The 18,279-nt window shown below is 31.2% G+C and overlaps 1 protein-coding gene across 1 annotated transcript in view; it reads left to right on the forward strand.

The window, feature by feature from the left end:
• The window catches only part of LOC107163995 (uncharacterized), a 42,576-nt gene extending 24,555 nt beyond the window's left edge, over positions 1-18,021 (forward strand). The window contains exons 2-5 of the mRNA XM_015511656.2: positions 7,533-8,408; positions 9,005-12,192; positions 12,985-13,426; positions 13,535-18,021. Of these exons, the coding sequence (XP_015367142.2) occupies positions 7,629-8,408; positions 9,005-12,192; positions 12,985-13,426; positions 13,535-14,893 (5,769 nt within the window). The 5' untranslated portion in view covers positions 7,533-7,628 and the 3' untranslated portion in view covers positions 14,894-18,021. The remainder of the gene's footprint in view (positions 1-7,532; positions 8,409-9,004; positions 12,193-12,984; positions 13,427-13,534) is intronic.
• The last annotated feature ends 258 nt before the right edge of the window (positions 18,022-18,279 follow it).

Below are 18,279 nucleotides of genomic sequence, written 5' to 3' on the forward strand. Positions count from 1 at the left end.
GAAGGAATTCAATGTTTACCGAGCGTTCGCTGCCGTTTTATTGATGGTTCTAGAATATTTTTCAAAAACGTTTACAATGAGAGTGTTTGTGGTGGCGGTGGAGTGGGTACATGTAATGTATATTTTCATGATATAAGTATAGCACTATAACTTTTTGGGATACAGGTATTACTGCGCATGCGGGATTTAAAATAATAGATCGTCGTCCTTATACCATAACCATTCGCTTTATATCCGCGCTATTCCGACAGGTAGGTACGCCGGTACGCGTGTACCCAAGCATTACGATTTACGAGTATTGCCGGCAGATGATATTAAACGTGTTTCCGACGTTTCGGCATCGATGGACGGGGTGAGTGGTTCGGTGGGATGTATTGTTCGGGCGGTGTTGGCAAGAGGGAACACCGGTGGCCGAGCGGCCGGATAACCGCCCGTCGAACGTTGCCAACACATGACACACGCACGCGCACCATCCGGTATTTAAGCCGTCGCTGGAACATTATCTCGTCCGTGTACGAATACATCAGTTGCCCACACTGTATAGCTGCTCGATCGATCGGTACGAGCGATGCGATGCGCTAGCGCTGTAGATTCCACGACGTCCAATTATTAATTATTCTCAAACAATTGAACCGCCGCCGTCTTCCCGAATAATCACCCTCAACGGTGCTGCATTCATAATCATAATATGGTTACTCCGGTTGTGGACGTATACCTGACCAATGGCTACCCATTTTTAGCTGTTAGTCACTAGTTAATAGCCATCACGCTTTGTGCCATTTTTATATGGACACTATGTCAAGGTGGGTGTCCAAACATCAACATCTGAAGTATCGCCCGATGACGACGAACCGAATGATAGCCATCATCAGCGTTCCGACAGTTCGGTGAGCAAAAATTATCATAAATTTAACATTGCCGAATAACCATACATTGGCTATAACCTATAGGTACTTATTTGGTATATTGATCATTGTTTTTGACTATTGCCGGATCTCAAAAACAGACTGGCCTAAATTACGTAGTTCTTCAACTTAATAGTTCCATTATTAAAAATCGTATCAGTAATAATAATATAGATATAAATTATTATATTATTATATTATCGTCGTTATAATCCGATCAGAGCAGTAATAAGTATCCAGCTATTTTCATAAAAATAATCTCATAATAATAAAATTAGTACAGCATTTTACTTACGTCAATCGTCACTTAAATATTATGTTATGTATCATTGTACAATTTGTAACTGTAAATAGTCTTACCTTTTTTAGTATTAGATTAATACTATTAGTACCTATTTTGTAGTATTTCTAATTTTAGTAAATATGTATTGAAAAATTAAGATGGTTTTTGCGTACTGATGGCCCTAAATATTTTGTTTTTATAAAAACAAAAAATAATTTTATACAGGTCTTCATTTATTAGCTTTTAGACATTTATTATATTTAAATGATAATCACCTAAGGGCTAAGACTAGGTATTTGTATAATCTCGATGGGTTCAAAATTAGATTCACATGCACCTCTATTAAATATAATTGAAAAGTACCATTTCATTACACAGCCATCGTTGTTTTACATGAAAAAATATTTCGATGTTATAACAATTATATTGTACTTTAATTTATTTAAAATTAATTAGTTATATGCGTTTTTTCTAACGTTGTATAGGCATTAGCGCGTAAAAAATAACAAAAATATTATATTTTAAAGTGAGAGGAATTATAAAAACAAAAAAGTATGTGTGAGAGAGAAAAAGAGAAAGATATTGAGATAGATATTGAGAGAGAGAGAGAAAATGTGAGAATAAAGGATGCCGCTTTGGTTGCTGTATTTATTTTATGTATTTATACGAGTGTAAAAGTTGTGATATGCATCAATCATTAAAGAAGGGATATTAACAAGGTGAAATATTTTTAAAATTAGCGTTTAAGGTTATCCTTCACGTTTTCGTTGGCTGTGTGTATGCCTCTTCATCATGTCCGAGCGCTTGTAGATACAATGTATATACAATAAATGTATAATTTTATATATTTCTACTTTGTGCATGCCGGGTATTCCAGCGGTGGTCGTAAAACATTTGTATAGTGTACATTGTGGTAAGACCATTTATGATGTGAATAGTTTATAGCGATAAAGTTCAAACCCTTGTGTGGGAACGACGATGACAAGAATGCAAGTTTTCCAAAATGAGTTGTTAAAAGAAAGAAATTATTTTGTGACTGCGATTCGATACCAACCAGAGAAAATAGGGAAAGGAGTGTTTTAAGGTGTGTACAGACCATAGACTTATAAAACAACTAGATTACCGACGCAAAATCGCATGGTTGATAAAAATATTTATTAATGATAACAAAATTAATATAAATATTTGTACTGTAGTATATTATGTACTTATTACTACTTTATGTAATTTAATTTGTAGTTGACATTTTGACTATAGAATATGAAAAGAAATTCGTTTTTTCATTATTTGAATTATTATTTACTATCACTTATCAATAATAAAGGTATCTTATCTATTGAGATTATATGTAAACATTGCCCTGTTGGTATATGGCAGCCCGACTTCAACGTTCTTATGGAAATGTAATTCAGAGTCGGCTATCTAGTTGTTTTATATGTCTATGGTACACACATATGTCAATTACGAGCGACAAAAGTATAAATTATTTTGTTTCATCTATAATCATCATTCGTTGTCAATTGTATCAGGGGACATTTTCCTACATTAAATTTGTAGTCTCTGTCTTACAAGTGCGTTACATAACAAATTTTACGCTCAGCAATCTGCGTTTTGCTCTGTTAGTTTTTAAATTAGAGTGAACTATTTTCTTATAAAATGTATATAATTATGAATTTATAATAATAAGAATACATAACATTTCTACATGGTTCCTAAATAATAATTGGTGGAAAAGGGCTATACATAAAATTAGGGAACCATTTTTTTGGCGGAAACTTGCTATGCCCAAATATTGAAATATGGTATGTAAAAGTGTCCCCAACAATTGACTTAAGTTGCGCAAAGAATCAAAGAATGCTTATGTACATAGTAGCTGCTCGATTTCGTTAACCTTTTTGTGAATCATTATTGATCGCTAGTTGCTTTTCCTACTGGTATATTGTCTGTCTTTTTAAATCGTAAACCAATGTTATGCACTTTTTTCGATATGTAGTATCGGAAATATTATCTATAAAATTCACTTGACTAAGTTTTAATTGTATAGTGTAAAAACTTGTACCTAAAAGATTAACAAAAATAATTACACATAATATATATGTTTTAAGCTTTTAGAATTACAAATCTAATCAATAAAAAACTACAAAAAATTGTTAACAAATAAATGCTTAAATAAAATGTATTCTTTTAATGATATGAAATCAATGGTATTACGTATTTAAATTTAAATAAAGTAAGGTATAAAGTTTTAAAAAACATTAATTGTTAAATCATCAAAATAGAACGTAAATATTATGTTTTATTTGAATTTTACCTCGTTTTTTTGTTCATTGTTCAAGTCTATTAGTTGTTGAGGCTTGACAAATATAACGTTGGTACACGAAACAATCATTTCAATTTAGTTTGATTATATTTATATGTAATTATATATATTTAATCTGGTAAATATTCTTATCCAAGGTTCACTTATAGTAACGTAGTAATCGATTCTAAGGTTATAGGGCCTGTAATTTATAAATAAACCTATTAATTTACTTAAAAACTTGCTTTACTGGAAAAATTCTTACGTCTCGTAGATTGATCCGATTTCGATAATTTTATTTTATTTTTATTTTTTGGAAACAGAATTTTTATTTTATTATATAAATTATATAAATACATTTTCACAAGGCGCATTGGACTTGAATTTCACAAATCAAACTTTTATTTCTATTGCTATGTAAAATGGTTTAAATATTGCCATTTTTCTCAAGCTTTTGTAATTTGTGTTATGTTTATTTTAATAACGAAATAAAAAATTTAAGTTCAATGTGCCCTATAAAAAATTATGATCTTTCTAAAAAAAAAAATGTACTCTAAATAGATAATTGTATAATGTGAGAGTTTTTCCTGTAGAGCATTTTTTGAGCAAAAATCTCGCTTTCATTTTTTCTTTTTTTTTCTTTGGTGGTGTTATTTACATGTGCAGCGAGTGCGTTAATAGCCTAGCTATTATTATTAATGTATCTTAGAGATGTGAGTTTGTATTATACAGTGGTATTTTACTGTATTATAACTATTATACGATGTATTATACACATGGTACAAAATAATTTTATACAGACGGTATAAAAAAAAAGCGTTATTATTAGTTATTACCACGATTAAAGATAAAAACTATTATCATTTATTATTGTTATTATTATTATTATTATTATCATTTACATGTTTACCCGTTGGCCGTCGCGTACTAATTCTAAAAATATCCATAGCTGCGTAATTTTATCCTTATCGAGTTAGTAGATATATTTATATGCTAGTTGGCAGATAATAAGATTACTCAAATCCTAATTTATTTTGAAGTTTATTTTTGATATTTTAAGAATATAATTTACCATGAAATGCGAATTGTAATAAATTAAAATATTTTAAATTTAAGTTATTTCTAGTCACTAAGTGTATGGACCATATGGTAACTACATCATGGTAGCATGACTAAATATTAATTTGGTGAATTAGGTCTAAAATAATTCTTGTATTATGTGTTTTTTAAATTTGTTCTGACTTTTTACCCTTTTTTTCGATTAATCCATTTTAAAATAATTCATGTTTCATATTTAACAATGGGGTTATAATCTATATTGAATTTCCTATAATTTAAGGTAGTGTAAGGTTTTATACGGTATAATACTGGTATAATATCTGTATAATACGGTATTATACAAAACAAAAATAAAATACCATATTTTAACATCTCTAATGTATCTGCAACAATTACATTCACTCTAATCATCATTATCGACTAACACAAATAGCATGTTCTTGTTATATTTTGTGTTTTTTCACGCTTTTGTAATTTGGTATTTCGAAACTAATAATAGATAAGAAGAATAGAAATATTTGAAAACAATTTATTATTTTTGTATCTAGTATCAACTCTACTTATAACTATTACTACATAATATGAGCGCTCCTCAATGATAATTATAATTAATAACAGTGTTCGGAACGTTCACTAAAAAAATGAATTTGTTCACGTTCACGTTCAGTCCTTAAAAAGGAACTCGTTCACATTCACGTTCATGTTTTTTCAAACGAACGCGTTCACGTTCACGTTCTTTGAAAAAATAAACGCGTCCATAAGGTCGTTCATCTAATTTTTTGTTTATAAATAGTTTACCAGCAGTTTGTATAAAAAGCCATAAACATATAGGTCTCAACCCAAAAATAAAAACAATTTAGACTTTAGATCATATACATTTTCTAAAGTATCTAAATTATATACATATTATATTTATTAAATAATAAATAAATTGAGCGTCTTCAAAATCGTTCAAATTCATTAAAAATATAAACGTCGTTCCAAACACTGATTTATAAACATATTTTATAGGTATTTAAAAACCATTCAGTTATCGGAATAATATTTTATATTATTTGTATATAAATAACTATGTTTAAGTATCAATTTCTCTGTATAGTTATTATTCTATATAGGTTAGTTGCTATATACCTATATCACTAGAAGGATAATCAAATGTGTATTTAATGGAGGTCCCTATTGAGTTTAAAGACCGGGAGAACTATACTTGTGTTACTTTAACTAACAATAAGGTTCAGTTTACTTATTAGGTCATCTGTCTGCCCGTATGGCAGAGAAGCTCTCCCCACGACCTTTATGAGATCGTCCCTCCTCTCACTATAGGTTAAATATTTATGCCGTGGGGAGGGAGCCGGTAAGCGAAGGGAGTTCCTATATTTGTTATTTAACTGTTTAAGATTCTGAGCGGAGTTATTAATGTACTGATTTTAAAATGATGTGTGTTTTTAAATGGATTTATATTTTTATATATTTTTTTTGTGTCTGTAAATACGATAAGTAAAGTTGTCGAAATATTGCTTCGATTTTCAACTTCAGTAGCTTTTCCAGTTGAAAAATGAATCTAGTTAGTGCATTGGGGAAGGCAATTTTGAAATTCCCAGTAGTTTTATAAATCACAGAAAATAACAAATTAATTAAGGAAAATCAGGATATCTTTTAAATAAATCATTGGAAAAATGTATTCATATAATAATAATTTGTTACATTTTAGTTACAATTTACTGTTCATAATTTGAATAATTAAAGGAGCTTATTGTCCAAAACTAACAAACTAATTTTTACTTAAGAGGATCCCCATCCGCATGTGTCGTCTCCATATTACAAGCGTAACATGGCAAATTGTACATTTTGAATTATCAATTCTACTCTTTTATGATTAATATTAAAGCAAATTAACCTATTTGATTTGATGAAGTATCAAATTTAAAAATAAAAATATTATCTAGCAAACCTATTAAGATTTTCTTTGTATTTTAATTTTAAAACAAGTTATGAATATTTTAAAATGTACAAACAATTTACAATTCTATGATAAAATAAATAAAAAATATTATTAGTTGTTTAAATTGTTAAGAATTATAAAATAATAATATAATATAATATAATATACTAATAACTGACAAATTTATTACTTTATTAGTAAATTAACTTTTATACTTATACAAATTAACACATTTTTTTAAACTAAATTTAACTGATTTTCATTGTCAATAAAAAATTAAGTTCATCAATTGTTTAAATTGAAATTTTACCATTTTTTTTCTGACACTGCATTGGTCCATTGAATTCTGTATAGTTATACAATAGGTATAGGGATTTTACTATTTTAGATTCTTGAAGTTTGGACTGGAGCAATAAATGTATTCCTTCTGACTGTAAAATTTTTTATGATTTCATAAATTTTTTTATTAAATAAATTTTTTTGATTCTTAAATTTTATTTTTGGCACATAATAAGTGTCATATAATAATATTATTATTTTTTTCGTCAATCGATTTTTGTTTTAAATGTACCTAATACGATGCTGCCATTGCAATAGAGTCTTGGTAAATTTATTATTATATTTATTTAAATGACACACAAGTTGTAAAAAATAGTATACCAATCGATTGTCTATTCTGATCAAACTAAAATAACTATAACGTTTCTAAAAAACCAGTCTAGATTTTTCATATTTACTTGAGAACGACTTAAAGGTTTGTTTTTAGATTTCAATTTTCAATGTTTTCTACAATTGATTCCTAATATTGCAAAAGTTTTAAACATTTATTTTGGTTAAAACGTTGTAAATCAAAATTTTTACGAATTCCGCTTTATTTTTAATAGAACTTATGTGATAAAATATATATAAATGACATGTTAGTTATTATATAACTCATTAAGTAGATAGTTTATCAAAAAAAATTTTATAACTCATGGTTATTACTCTTGGTTATTATTTGTTATTTATTAAATGTCTTATTTTTACCTTTTCACAATAAAATAGAATGGCGCTGATGATGGCGAGGTCAACAACATATCCATTAGACAACATCGAATAATAAAGCAAGTTTCTCTAAATCGTGTTGCAAGAATTTCAACTATGGAGTCTGGAACTTTTCTGCCATATGAATCATCACCATCATACAAAAAACAACATAAACCACCACAATCACAGCGTTTATCATCACCGTTGAATGCCGACTCAGCCACTGTTGAAGTAGAAGCCGAAAAATTGAAAAAACTCTTGGAATGGGAGTTGTCATCGTTGGAAGCTGATGACTTGCGGTCGCATGCCTGGTACCATGGTAATCAGGTGGACCGGGCTGAAGCTGAGCGGCTTTTACGGCAATGTGTCGCTGAAGAGTATGGTTTAGCTACTAATATTATAATAACTGCGAATGACACGGTTTCGATTTCTTCTCCGAGCGATGCTTCTGCTACTGCCACTAAAGGCTCTTCGTCTCTACAACAGCGTGTCGAAGAAACCAGTGATTCGGATGGGGTGGAAGACCTTAGCAGTGACAGTAGTGATGTGGATCTCGGTATTAATGACTTCATGGACGAACGTGGCATAGCTCTGGCTCTTTCCGTATTCAAGTCAACTGCAATGGATGCGGCGCTGCTAAAAAGACCTAAAGGGCTACACCGACCACGACGGCACTTCTACTGTTTCTTAGTTCGAGACAGCCTGAATGTCCGGCCACCAGGCCGATACGTTTTATCGTGTCTGCGAGTCGACAAGTACGAAGACAATGAAACTGGGGAAAAAAACAAATCTAAACTCAGCCATGATGAGCAGCGACGTAAAAATCGCCGACAACAACAACGGAGACAGCAAAGGCAGCTTCGAAATCCAGTGTTGCATTTTGTCGTGAATGAGGTGAGTGACACATGTAATACTTGATCTATTATTTTGGTAATGCATTTTTTTTCTAATATTTGTGTTGATTCTGGTACAAAACTAACAAGTATAATACTAAAAAATGTACACAATCTAAAAATGACTAAGAATTTATTTCGTCTAATTTTTTTTTTCATAAATTTAAAACACAATTGGTTTGTAAAGTTTATTGAGTTGTTTAAAATATTTGATTAAAATTTAAAAAATAAAAATATTTCATTAAAACTAGGTACTTTATGTCGTAGGTCTCAATTAGCTGTGTATAATATTTAAGTGTTACACTTTTTGATAAGTTTTTTCTATAAATACATTTTTTTTTAATAATATAAAACAATAAAAAATACATCGTTGTAAAAGTTTGGAATTGGATATTTTGCTTAGGATCTTAACATTAATTTAAGCAAATTATTTTTAATGGTAAACATTTTCCTTATCTGGCAAGAGTGCCGTGGCTTACTGAATTCAATTTTACAAATTTGAAATTTTATTCCTTGGAATGATTAAAGATCATATTAATAAATTATTATATAATGTTTCAATCTTAATATATATTTTAATGTGATAAAAAATTATAGATAATCCTGCAACCAGGAACAGTATATGAACGATCGCAATTCAGTTTTGGAGAAACTTTACCCTCAATGCCTACTGCTGTTTCAACTGCAGTTGTAAACAACAACGACCAGCGTCAACCGGGATTTGATAGTGTACCCGATCTGATTAGGTACTATGTTGGTGGTGCTGATGACAATGCCGTACTCATATATGGAGGTGGAAATGTTGGTGCTGTGAGTGGTAGTATGACATTTTCTCGAATACCGCAAACTGAGGTACGACTTCGGTATCCATGCAACAGACGCCGTCCACTGATAGGAGACTACTCGTTGGTTGAATCTGCATTTCCAAATATTCTCCCGAGTACGGTTGAAAATTCTGGGCTGACACGACAACGTTGCCGTACTTTGACTTCGGCTTCCGTATGCACTGAAGGACTACGGATATTATCTACTTCTCCTAGTAGGGAAATAGAAGAATCAACGTCATCTCAAAATACAAACCATGGAAACCATTCACCGTCGCCGCCTCCTCAAACTTCAAAATGGATGCGCATGCAGTCTTCATCTAGGTCGTCAATCCGAATAATTCCTTCAGCAACTGTAACTTCCGAAATGGTCACATCATCTACGTCTTTGAAGACTTTTTCAGCAGGAGGATCGGCTAATCAACCTCAGTCACAACTATTGACAAAATATCCTTATCCTCCAAGAATTGACTCACAATTGTCATTTACTGAGTCCATTTCAGTATCACCAAATTTGTCTGTTAAAACTTTACCACGTCAACCGAAATCCTCTTATCCACTTCCTTCAATCTCTGGATCATCGTCATCATTATCATCTGAACGTCCTTCAAATTCGGGGTCAAAATCAATATCGGACCAATCAAGTTTATCACTGCGACCTTACCCATCATATCCAGATATGCCATCTAGAGGTACTCAACTATCAATATCTGATTTATTATCATCACCGTCGTCTTCAATGGATCCAACAAGGCTTTCGCGGAGTATCTCAAGGACTAATTCTTTAAATCGTGAGTTCGATGAACCTTTCGGCTTTTACAAAGAAAACATTGAGGGTGCACAACCAAGTCCCTCTAGATCACCACATTTAGTTAATAATTTTTACAACCAGTATGAAGATAATACATATTCTTCGCCATTTGACACAGCAGTATTGTCATCATTTGTCCTACGAAGACCGACACCCAAAGTTAACCGGTTTGAACAAAATCCGGAGCCGTATCCTTGTGATTTTTTTAGGTATTTTGTTGAAGACTCCAAACCCCCTACTATGTCTGTTGACAGGTCACCAAGTCCTCAGATTAAGCCCGAAGCACCTCAAGTTCCTAATAATAGTCAGAACATATCAAATCCCTCAGGAAATAAGAATTATAGCGTTGATAAAAAAGGGGAACAGAGATCCTCGTCGTCCGATTCTTCTTCCATTTCAACATCTACGTTAAAGGATGAAGAGATAGAGCATAATAGATGTAGACAGTTAACCGATCGTCAAAAAGTAAAAATCGCTGTAGAGCAACCACAACAAAATGTGTACCAATTCGTTGAAAAGCAGGTATTAAATAGTCAAAGAGAAACTCAGAATGAGGAGATCCAAGAGATTGAGAATCCAATAAAAAATGTTGAGATAAGGCAAAAAAGTGTTGAAGGAGAGCATACAATTGATGATGAAAATGTAGATGGAAAAGAAAGTGATAAGCAGAGATCTTCGGATCTAGATTCCAATGTAGAAAAATCATCAAAAGCATCTGAAAATCAAAATTTTCAGAAATGCCGCACCCGTTCTAACACCATTCGTCAAGGATTATTTGATATGCTGAAACAACCACATCTAGATCAGCAGCATCGAGAACTAACTCAAATCACGGGGATACGAGATTATGATCCACGACAACGACGTTTACGGCAAATGCATCAGACGCTAATTGAAGACCAGGAGGTTGATCATACGACAGATAGTATGAAAATGGAATCTCGTAAAATCATCTCAGATATAAAAACTAGCAAACTAATAAAATTAACTAATCGCACTGACCGAGCTGCCACAGTTGCCCCAGCTAAAATTCGTGCAGCTCGTAATTCTATTAGGTCATCAAATAGTTACTTAGCTGAAAATATGATAAGGCAGTGGGCTGGCTTACAAAAAATGTCTAACTTAAGTAGAAACTCTAAAGTTACGGAAGTAAACCACCGAATCCAAATACCTGTAATCGAACTTATGCCACATATTCGGCGGAAACGACAACAGAACAATAAACCTAAGACTGTTTCGGAAAAACACCATTTGCCGGCGTGTACCGACTTTTCGTCGGCTAAAAAGACCCTTAGAGAACACGTGACTCAACTTGGAGAAACCCAACTACGAGTGCAAATGAATATGAACTGTCCTCAAGTGAATCTGGAAAAAACTGGCCATAGCATCTTCAACCACGAGAGTAACGACACTCCTGTGACTAAAGCTGGCCAATCAAATACAACCGCAATATTTAGTGATATTTACTGCCCTCTCACTAAAATTATTCCCTCAATGACCGCCGAGTCCAGTACTAGTACATCCAGCCAAGAAATAGGTTCTGTTGGTGTTGGCAGTATTGGATGTAAGCCGGCTTGCGATTATGTAAATATCAACTCTCAATTCGATAACCATCAAAACTCATTCAATAAAAGTGATACCCGAAATTTCAACACCAACAATTTTGGAACCCATCGCAAAAATAATCAACACCATGGATATAAACATCAAGTTAGCAAACCACAAAGCAACAATAACCCTAACAATTTCGTTGATAATAACGAACCAATTGCCGATTATGAAAATATACTTTCTCACAACATTGACGATACCGATGATTTTAATTACGAAAATATAAGTCGAAATAATGACGAAAAACAGCAACAACTTATTTATGACTTTAATGGAAGTAATTCTGCAGTTGCTGCTGCCTTACGGGCCGTCCACCTGGCAATAATTGGTAATCCTGATGACAAGGATGGAGCAACAGTGGGTACGGGAAAACTAGCTGCCGCCTTGTGCCGTGCAGATGGCCGGGTCACCGTATTACCATATCGACGAAATGTAACTAAAAGTAAACAAGTTGGACCACTTTTGAGTACATGTCCACTTCAACTTTTAGGTCAACTAGGAGCTGCTGGTCGTCGTGCTCGTCTGGATGTTATAGAAAGGTATAATATTGTTAAGAGCTTTTGTTTTTTTGTGGTGGTTTTTTTTTTTTTAAATGTTCAAAGAAAGGTTATAAGAGTAAATTAGTATCCTTTACGCTTGCAAAATAAATTTAAATTAGTGTAGATGTGCTATAGTTGACTCTCGCGGTCTGTATCAGTCTCACAGCGCATAGTGTATCAATGACTTTGTCAACTTTAAATATTCTAGTATTGGAAAAATGTATCACGACTTAGGATGGTCGAATTTGAATTTTTAAAAACTTTTAAATTGTTTTAGATCACATATAGCCCACAGGACATAAACTAAGCGTTTTTCGAAGTATGAATTTCCACCTTGAATATAATATTCGCCTAACGTTGAATAATATCTATTATTTAAAACACCTCAAAATTAAATACAAAATGTAATATTCGAAGTTGTGTATGCAAATAAATGGTTATAAAATTCTACAGGATTCCAAAAGGTGTTCCATGTTTTAAATGTAATAGTTACCGACTCACCAATCTTTAGTTGTATTTACAAGTTAGTATTTTTGTTATCTCAAAACTTCTGGATTTCAAAAACCGCTCTAAAGTTTTCATTGTTGTAAGCTTATTATTTGAATAATAAATATAATCTATGAACATGAAAACTATATTCACATATTTAAAATAACATTTAATATTTATTTTTATTTTTATTAAAAAAAAATATATTGACATTAGTTATTAATTTATTTTTATTGAAAACATTCTGTATTAACTAGGGAAAACAATACAGTGACTGCGTGCTAACTTTATTTTATTTTTTAGATTTGCTTGTCTACAGTACCTCGTCGCAATGACGGTAATAGTGACTCCTTGTTTGATGCTAATTGGCAGTGATATCAATTTCAAAGAAAATCTAGTAGATGAAAATCTTGAATGGAGTTTGGAAGATGAATACGAATACCGGCGTCGGCGATTCTATTATCAATGTGCTGGTATCAGTAGCTTGTGTGTCTCCGATAACTATTCTACCTCAGATGACGATGAAGAGAGTTATAGACTAACAGCTAATTCAGATTTTGACTCTGGATATTCATTGCCACCAAGAGAAGAGTGGGCTGTTGAAAAACGTCACTGGTGGGATCTACTGACTAAACATAGGGCAGCTGCCCTTGATAAGTGGATTCGTACAGCAGCTGATACCAAACAGGCAGTGGGAGATGTGTATGGTTATCGGGCTCTAATGTCTGCGCTATGTTCTGACAGGGTAATCATCAATATCAATTTATAAAATATTTCAAATTTTAAATTGATTTAGTATGTAATATCTTAGTAAAAAGTCTCCACTAATTATTTTTGTGTAACTATATTTTAGATCCAATCACTTCAAGATGCATGGGCAACTCTTCGGCGGTTACACACTGCCACGGCCGTGGCGTTTGAGTCCCGTCTTCGACCTGAGTTTCTGGGCCGCAGAGAAAAAAATTTAATGACAGTTTCGGGGAAACCAGGTATTAATGAAATCGATGACAACGACATGAATGAGCTACTACAGCTTCCACCAAACGCGACTGTTCCTGATGCCACAGCATTGGCTGTACTATACGAACATTTATATAACGTCGATGGTTGTAACACTGGTAGTAGCATTGACACTACAACCACTGTTTCAAGTGATATTGGCAGTAAGAAAGAATTAGACACTAGAATATCATCGTTTTTTATTTCACCATTGTCCCTGTCACCTTCACCGTGGTTATCTCTCAATAGTGGAATAAGTGGTGGTTTAGGGTTATCGATTGCATCTGACTACGGACTGAGTGCTCTTCATGTTCAGTGTATTCAGTACTCCGAATGGGTGCAGCAGAGTTACGTTAATGATGATTCTATATCAACGAAAACACCAATGTTACAATTGGACCGGTTTCGAAGTAACTTCCATGCATTATTACGTCAATACAGCGGAAGTGGCTTTGATATTTATGATGACGGCGATGAAGGCTTTAACAAAGACAAAAACTTCCAGAAAGATGGAAATACCAACTACCACAAGAAAATTAATTACAAGCGAAACAATGACTTTGGATACGAACGCCAGTATGAAGACAGTGTGGAGGAGTATGATTATGATGACTGTGGTGATGACGATGATGATGATGCTACAGTTATCTGTTACGATAACAGAAGTTCTCTTTCAGCGGGTAGAAGAGTTGGAATTGATACAATGTGCGCGGACTCACATGTAGGAGCTACGGCCACAGAAATGCAACAAAAAACAACTACAAAAAATGAAAAATGCCATCGCCTTCAACAAAATCAAGAAAATGACCAATACTATCGATGGGTCGAAGATGTGTGTGCTTTTAGTCCAGGGCCCGCACCTCTTAACATCGTATTCTGTACCGAGCTTCATGTCTGCCTATTTTGGCCTCCAACTCTTTTCCTTCAAGACATTAATGACGACAAAGATACCATTGAGTTGGCGATACCCGCCTACGCGTTAGGTACAACTTACGTTGCGGCAGAAGCCGCTTACCAAAATGAAAGCGAATCTAATAGCACTGCGTCTCAAGCATTGCCTTTGAATCATGTGATTTCTGCACATCTGGATCAAGCTGCTCAAGATATGCGTCTCAGGTACAAAGCCATGGATGATTTTTTGGATAAAGCTTGTTCCTATTCAGCGTTTCTCGCTAAAGTAGCTTATGAAGATAATACGACGGTGGGCAAATAAAAACAGCATTGTATGCTATCACAGGGTGTTTAGAACAGCCATCCTTTTTCACTTTGAATATTTCGATTGTTTTAAGGGAATCTTTAAATATTTAATATGACTTAGGATTATCAGGACAGGTTAAACATAATATTTAAAAAAGTAATAATCAAATTTGAAAATTATAAAAGTTTAAGGAGAAAGAAATTTATCAATTTGATAAAAAAAAAGAAACATATTTCTCAAATTTTTTTATTTTATATTCAATTTTTCTTTTATTGTAATAAAAATTCATAGTTATTATTATTTTATAGATTTTTAATTAATAGCACTTTATTAGTACGTTCATTTTTCTATGATATATCTAAGTGTAAGTTAGGTTAGGTTAGTCTATAATGAATAGTTATTTTAAATCGTGTTTATTTAAGGATATTTTTTATAATTATATTATAAATATTTAACTAGTAGTACATTTAAATATAAGAGGCAACAGACTGTTATTTTTTAATGAAGATGAGCAGTATATGACGACATTAGATATATATTTTTATATTGATTAATATAAATATATATAATATTTAATATTAAAGTGTGTTTACATTATAATATACGTATGTACCTTCTCGATAGGTTAGTATAAATATAAGATAATATTATAATATTAGCTTCAGTTTATATCAATAAATTGTGTTAGTGAAACAAGGACCACAAACAGGTTCGATGTCTTCTTAACGATATTTAAAATAAGGTTTTTAAGTTTATTTAGTTTAAGTTTTTTTTTTTAAATTTACATTTGGTAAAACTTATGTGGGTTAATATAAATATGTTAATATTATATATATTATATAGTATGATAAAAAACGACATTTCGTGGGACAGTCTGACTAAAAATGAATTAAGCCTAAGTACTCGAGTCGAGGTTTTGTTTTTTCATTTTTATTATTTTTTTTATGAACATGTGATTAGTTGTTAGTTAGGCACTTCATGTTACAACAGTCGCGTGTACAAGCCCGCTCGATAGTTTAAGTATAAATATAAGTATAATATTAATTTACATATTAGGTTATTAGGTTAATCCGTGTTTAATTAGGTATTAGCTATGTCTCTTATTTGAGTCTAGAATTTAAAATTATGGCCAAGACTTCATTTTGGCTTGTTCACTGCATAGGTAATATGGTAAAATAGGATACGCGTGTGCCAAGATGCAAGTTTTTTCATTTATTTATGTTACCTAGGTACATACCGATTGTATAGCACATGCGTAAGTCCTTTAGCTTAGATTTTATTTTATTTTTACTTTATTCATATTAAATTGAATAACTATTACTATGGTAGAATTATCATAAAGTCTAAAATTATAATTACCTATTGGATTAAAACGTTGTTGCCAACGCTAAAATTTGCCGCATCAGCCAGTTTAATCATAATTAATTTCTTTAAATTATGTTTAATACTATTGAATAAATTTAGATAAGAAAAAAAACTATTTTTGGATATCATGAATGATAAATTCCAAATCGTCTGATAATTAATTTTTATTATTATTTGTCATACTTCATACAGCATAAAAAATTTTCCGTGTGCTAAATATTTTTAGGTTAACATATTAATCATATTTTTAGTCTAGAGTTTAAAATTGTGGCTAAGATTTCGCCCTGGCTTAAATCATAAGCAAAACATTGTGAATTAAATGTCAAACTTACTCGCGTTGGCCTGGGCACGGTTTTTTTTCATATACCTATTATTTTACACATTCGCTGTGCACATGCATTTAAATCTTTTAAGTTATTTCATTTTTTTATTTATTTATATTATAAAATTTAATAATTATTATTTATGGTAGGTACCTAACATTAGCATTTAAACCAATATTATTATTAATTGGTTATTTCAGTGATTATATTATTATATGGACCAATTAAATTTTCGTTCATTCATTGTTTTCATCATATTACTGAACCTAAAACTTTTAAGTATTTAATAACATTAAAAAAAATTCCAGAAATTCGATCTCAATCCAAGTCTCGTTCCGTAAATAAATTGTTTTATTATTTTATAGTACACGAAACAACTATTTTGACTACTCCTGGTATTAAAAGTTCAAAGTTCAATATTATATTTTTATTTTTTAATAATTATTGACTAATATCATTTCGATAATAGTAATACATAAATAGTTATATTTGAGTGTATTGTATAGAACAATGTTCTATTCACAAAATATAAGTTATTTCAATCGGTACAGATACTATATGCACAAAAATGTTAACCAACATAAATACATTCTAAAAATACATTTCTGAACTTTCACTATTATTGGTTTTGAACATTTTGATTTTGAACTGGAAAATTAAAAATTAAAAGATAATTGTTTTCAATTAAATTACCAATTAAAGATTTTATTCAATTTAGGTTATTGTGAAAGTGACTAGTAAACATTATTTAATTGACACCAGAGTTATGTATTACATTGTATTTTATATTTACTAACTGTTTATTTATTTAACCAATGTCTTTATTACATTTTGATTTCACTTTTCATATTATATTACCTGTACTACTAAATTTTTATTTGTTTTTTTTTTATTAGAATTAGTAATTCATATTTCATAATACTATTCTTATTTATTATCATCTTATGATTTTGTAAAAGCATACAGCTCAAATATTTATAATAAGATTTTTTTTTAAATATCTTAAAAATTTGTTATTGTAAAATTTATATAATGTATCGCTTGTAATTTATCAATAGAATCAATGGCTTAATTAACCATATCTTTATAGTACCTAATTAATTGATATGTTTTTTCTAAACATGTATGAAATATTTTTCTCCATGAGTCTATCCATGTACTATCTTTCTATATTCTATATCTAATATTTCTGGTGTATCGTAGTATTTTTCATGTTTTATAGATTTGTGATTATTTTTTTTTATGTCTGCGTGTGTAATTTTATTTGAATTAATAAATAGTTAAATAATATATTGTAGTTTAACAGTAACTTCGTTCCTTGCTCATCACTATTCCTTTGATAATTAACTAGTAACACTACACTTTACAGGAGAATTAGTTCATATTCAAAGCTTGGATTGAGGAAGAACAGTTCCACCTACATTGTTTTAAAATATACATATAATTTTTCTTCTACTTACTTTTATAATTATTGATGTGAAAAATTTAATGCTATGAATAAGACCAGCTGTTTATGCAGCGATCGGCACTATAAGCGCACCAAACATTTAATGTACCTTTAAAATCAATAATAATTTTTCTTAAAAAAATTTGAATATTTTGTTATTGATTATGTCATGTTCATCGTCCTTTCAATATTCATGCATATTTTCTATACAAAATAATTTTGAAGTTTAACATATTATGCCAGGCGCTTTGCAACTGCTCACTTTT

Source organism: Diuraphis noxia, unplaced genomic scaffold (genome assembly GCF_037042655.1).
Source record: "Diuraphis noxia isolate RWA-SAM2 unplaced genomic scaffold, SU_Dnox_SAM2 contig0001, whole genome shotgun sequence".
NCBI lineage: Eukaryota > Metazoa > Arthropoda > Insecta > Hemiptera > Aphididae > Diuraphis > Diuraphis noxia.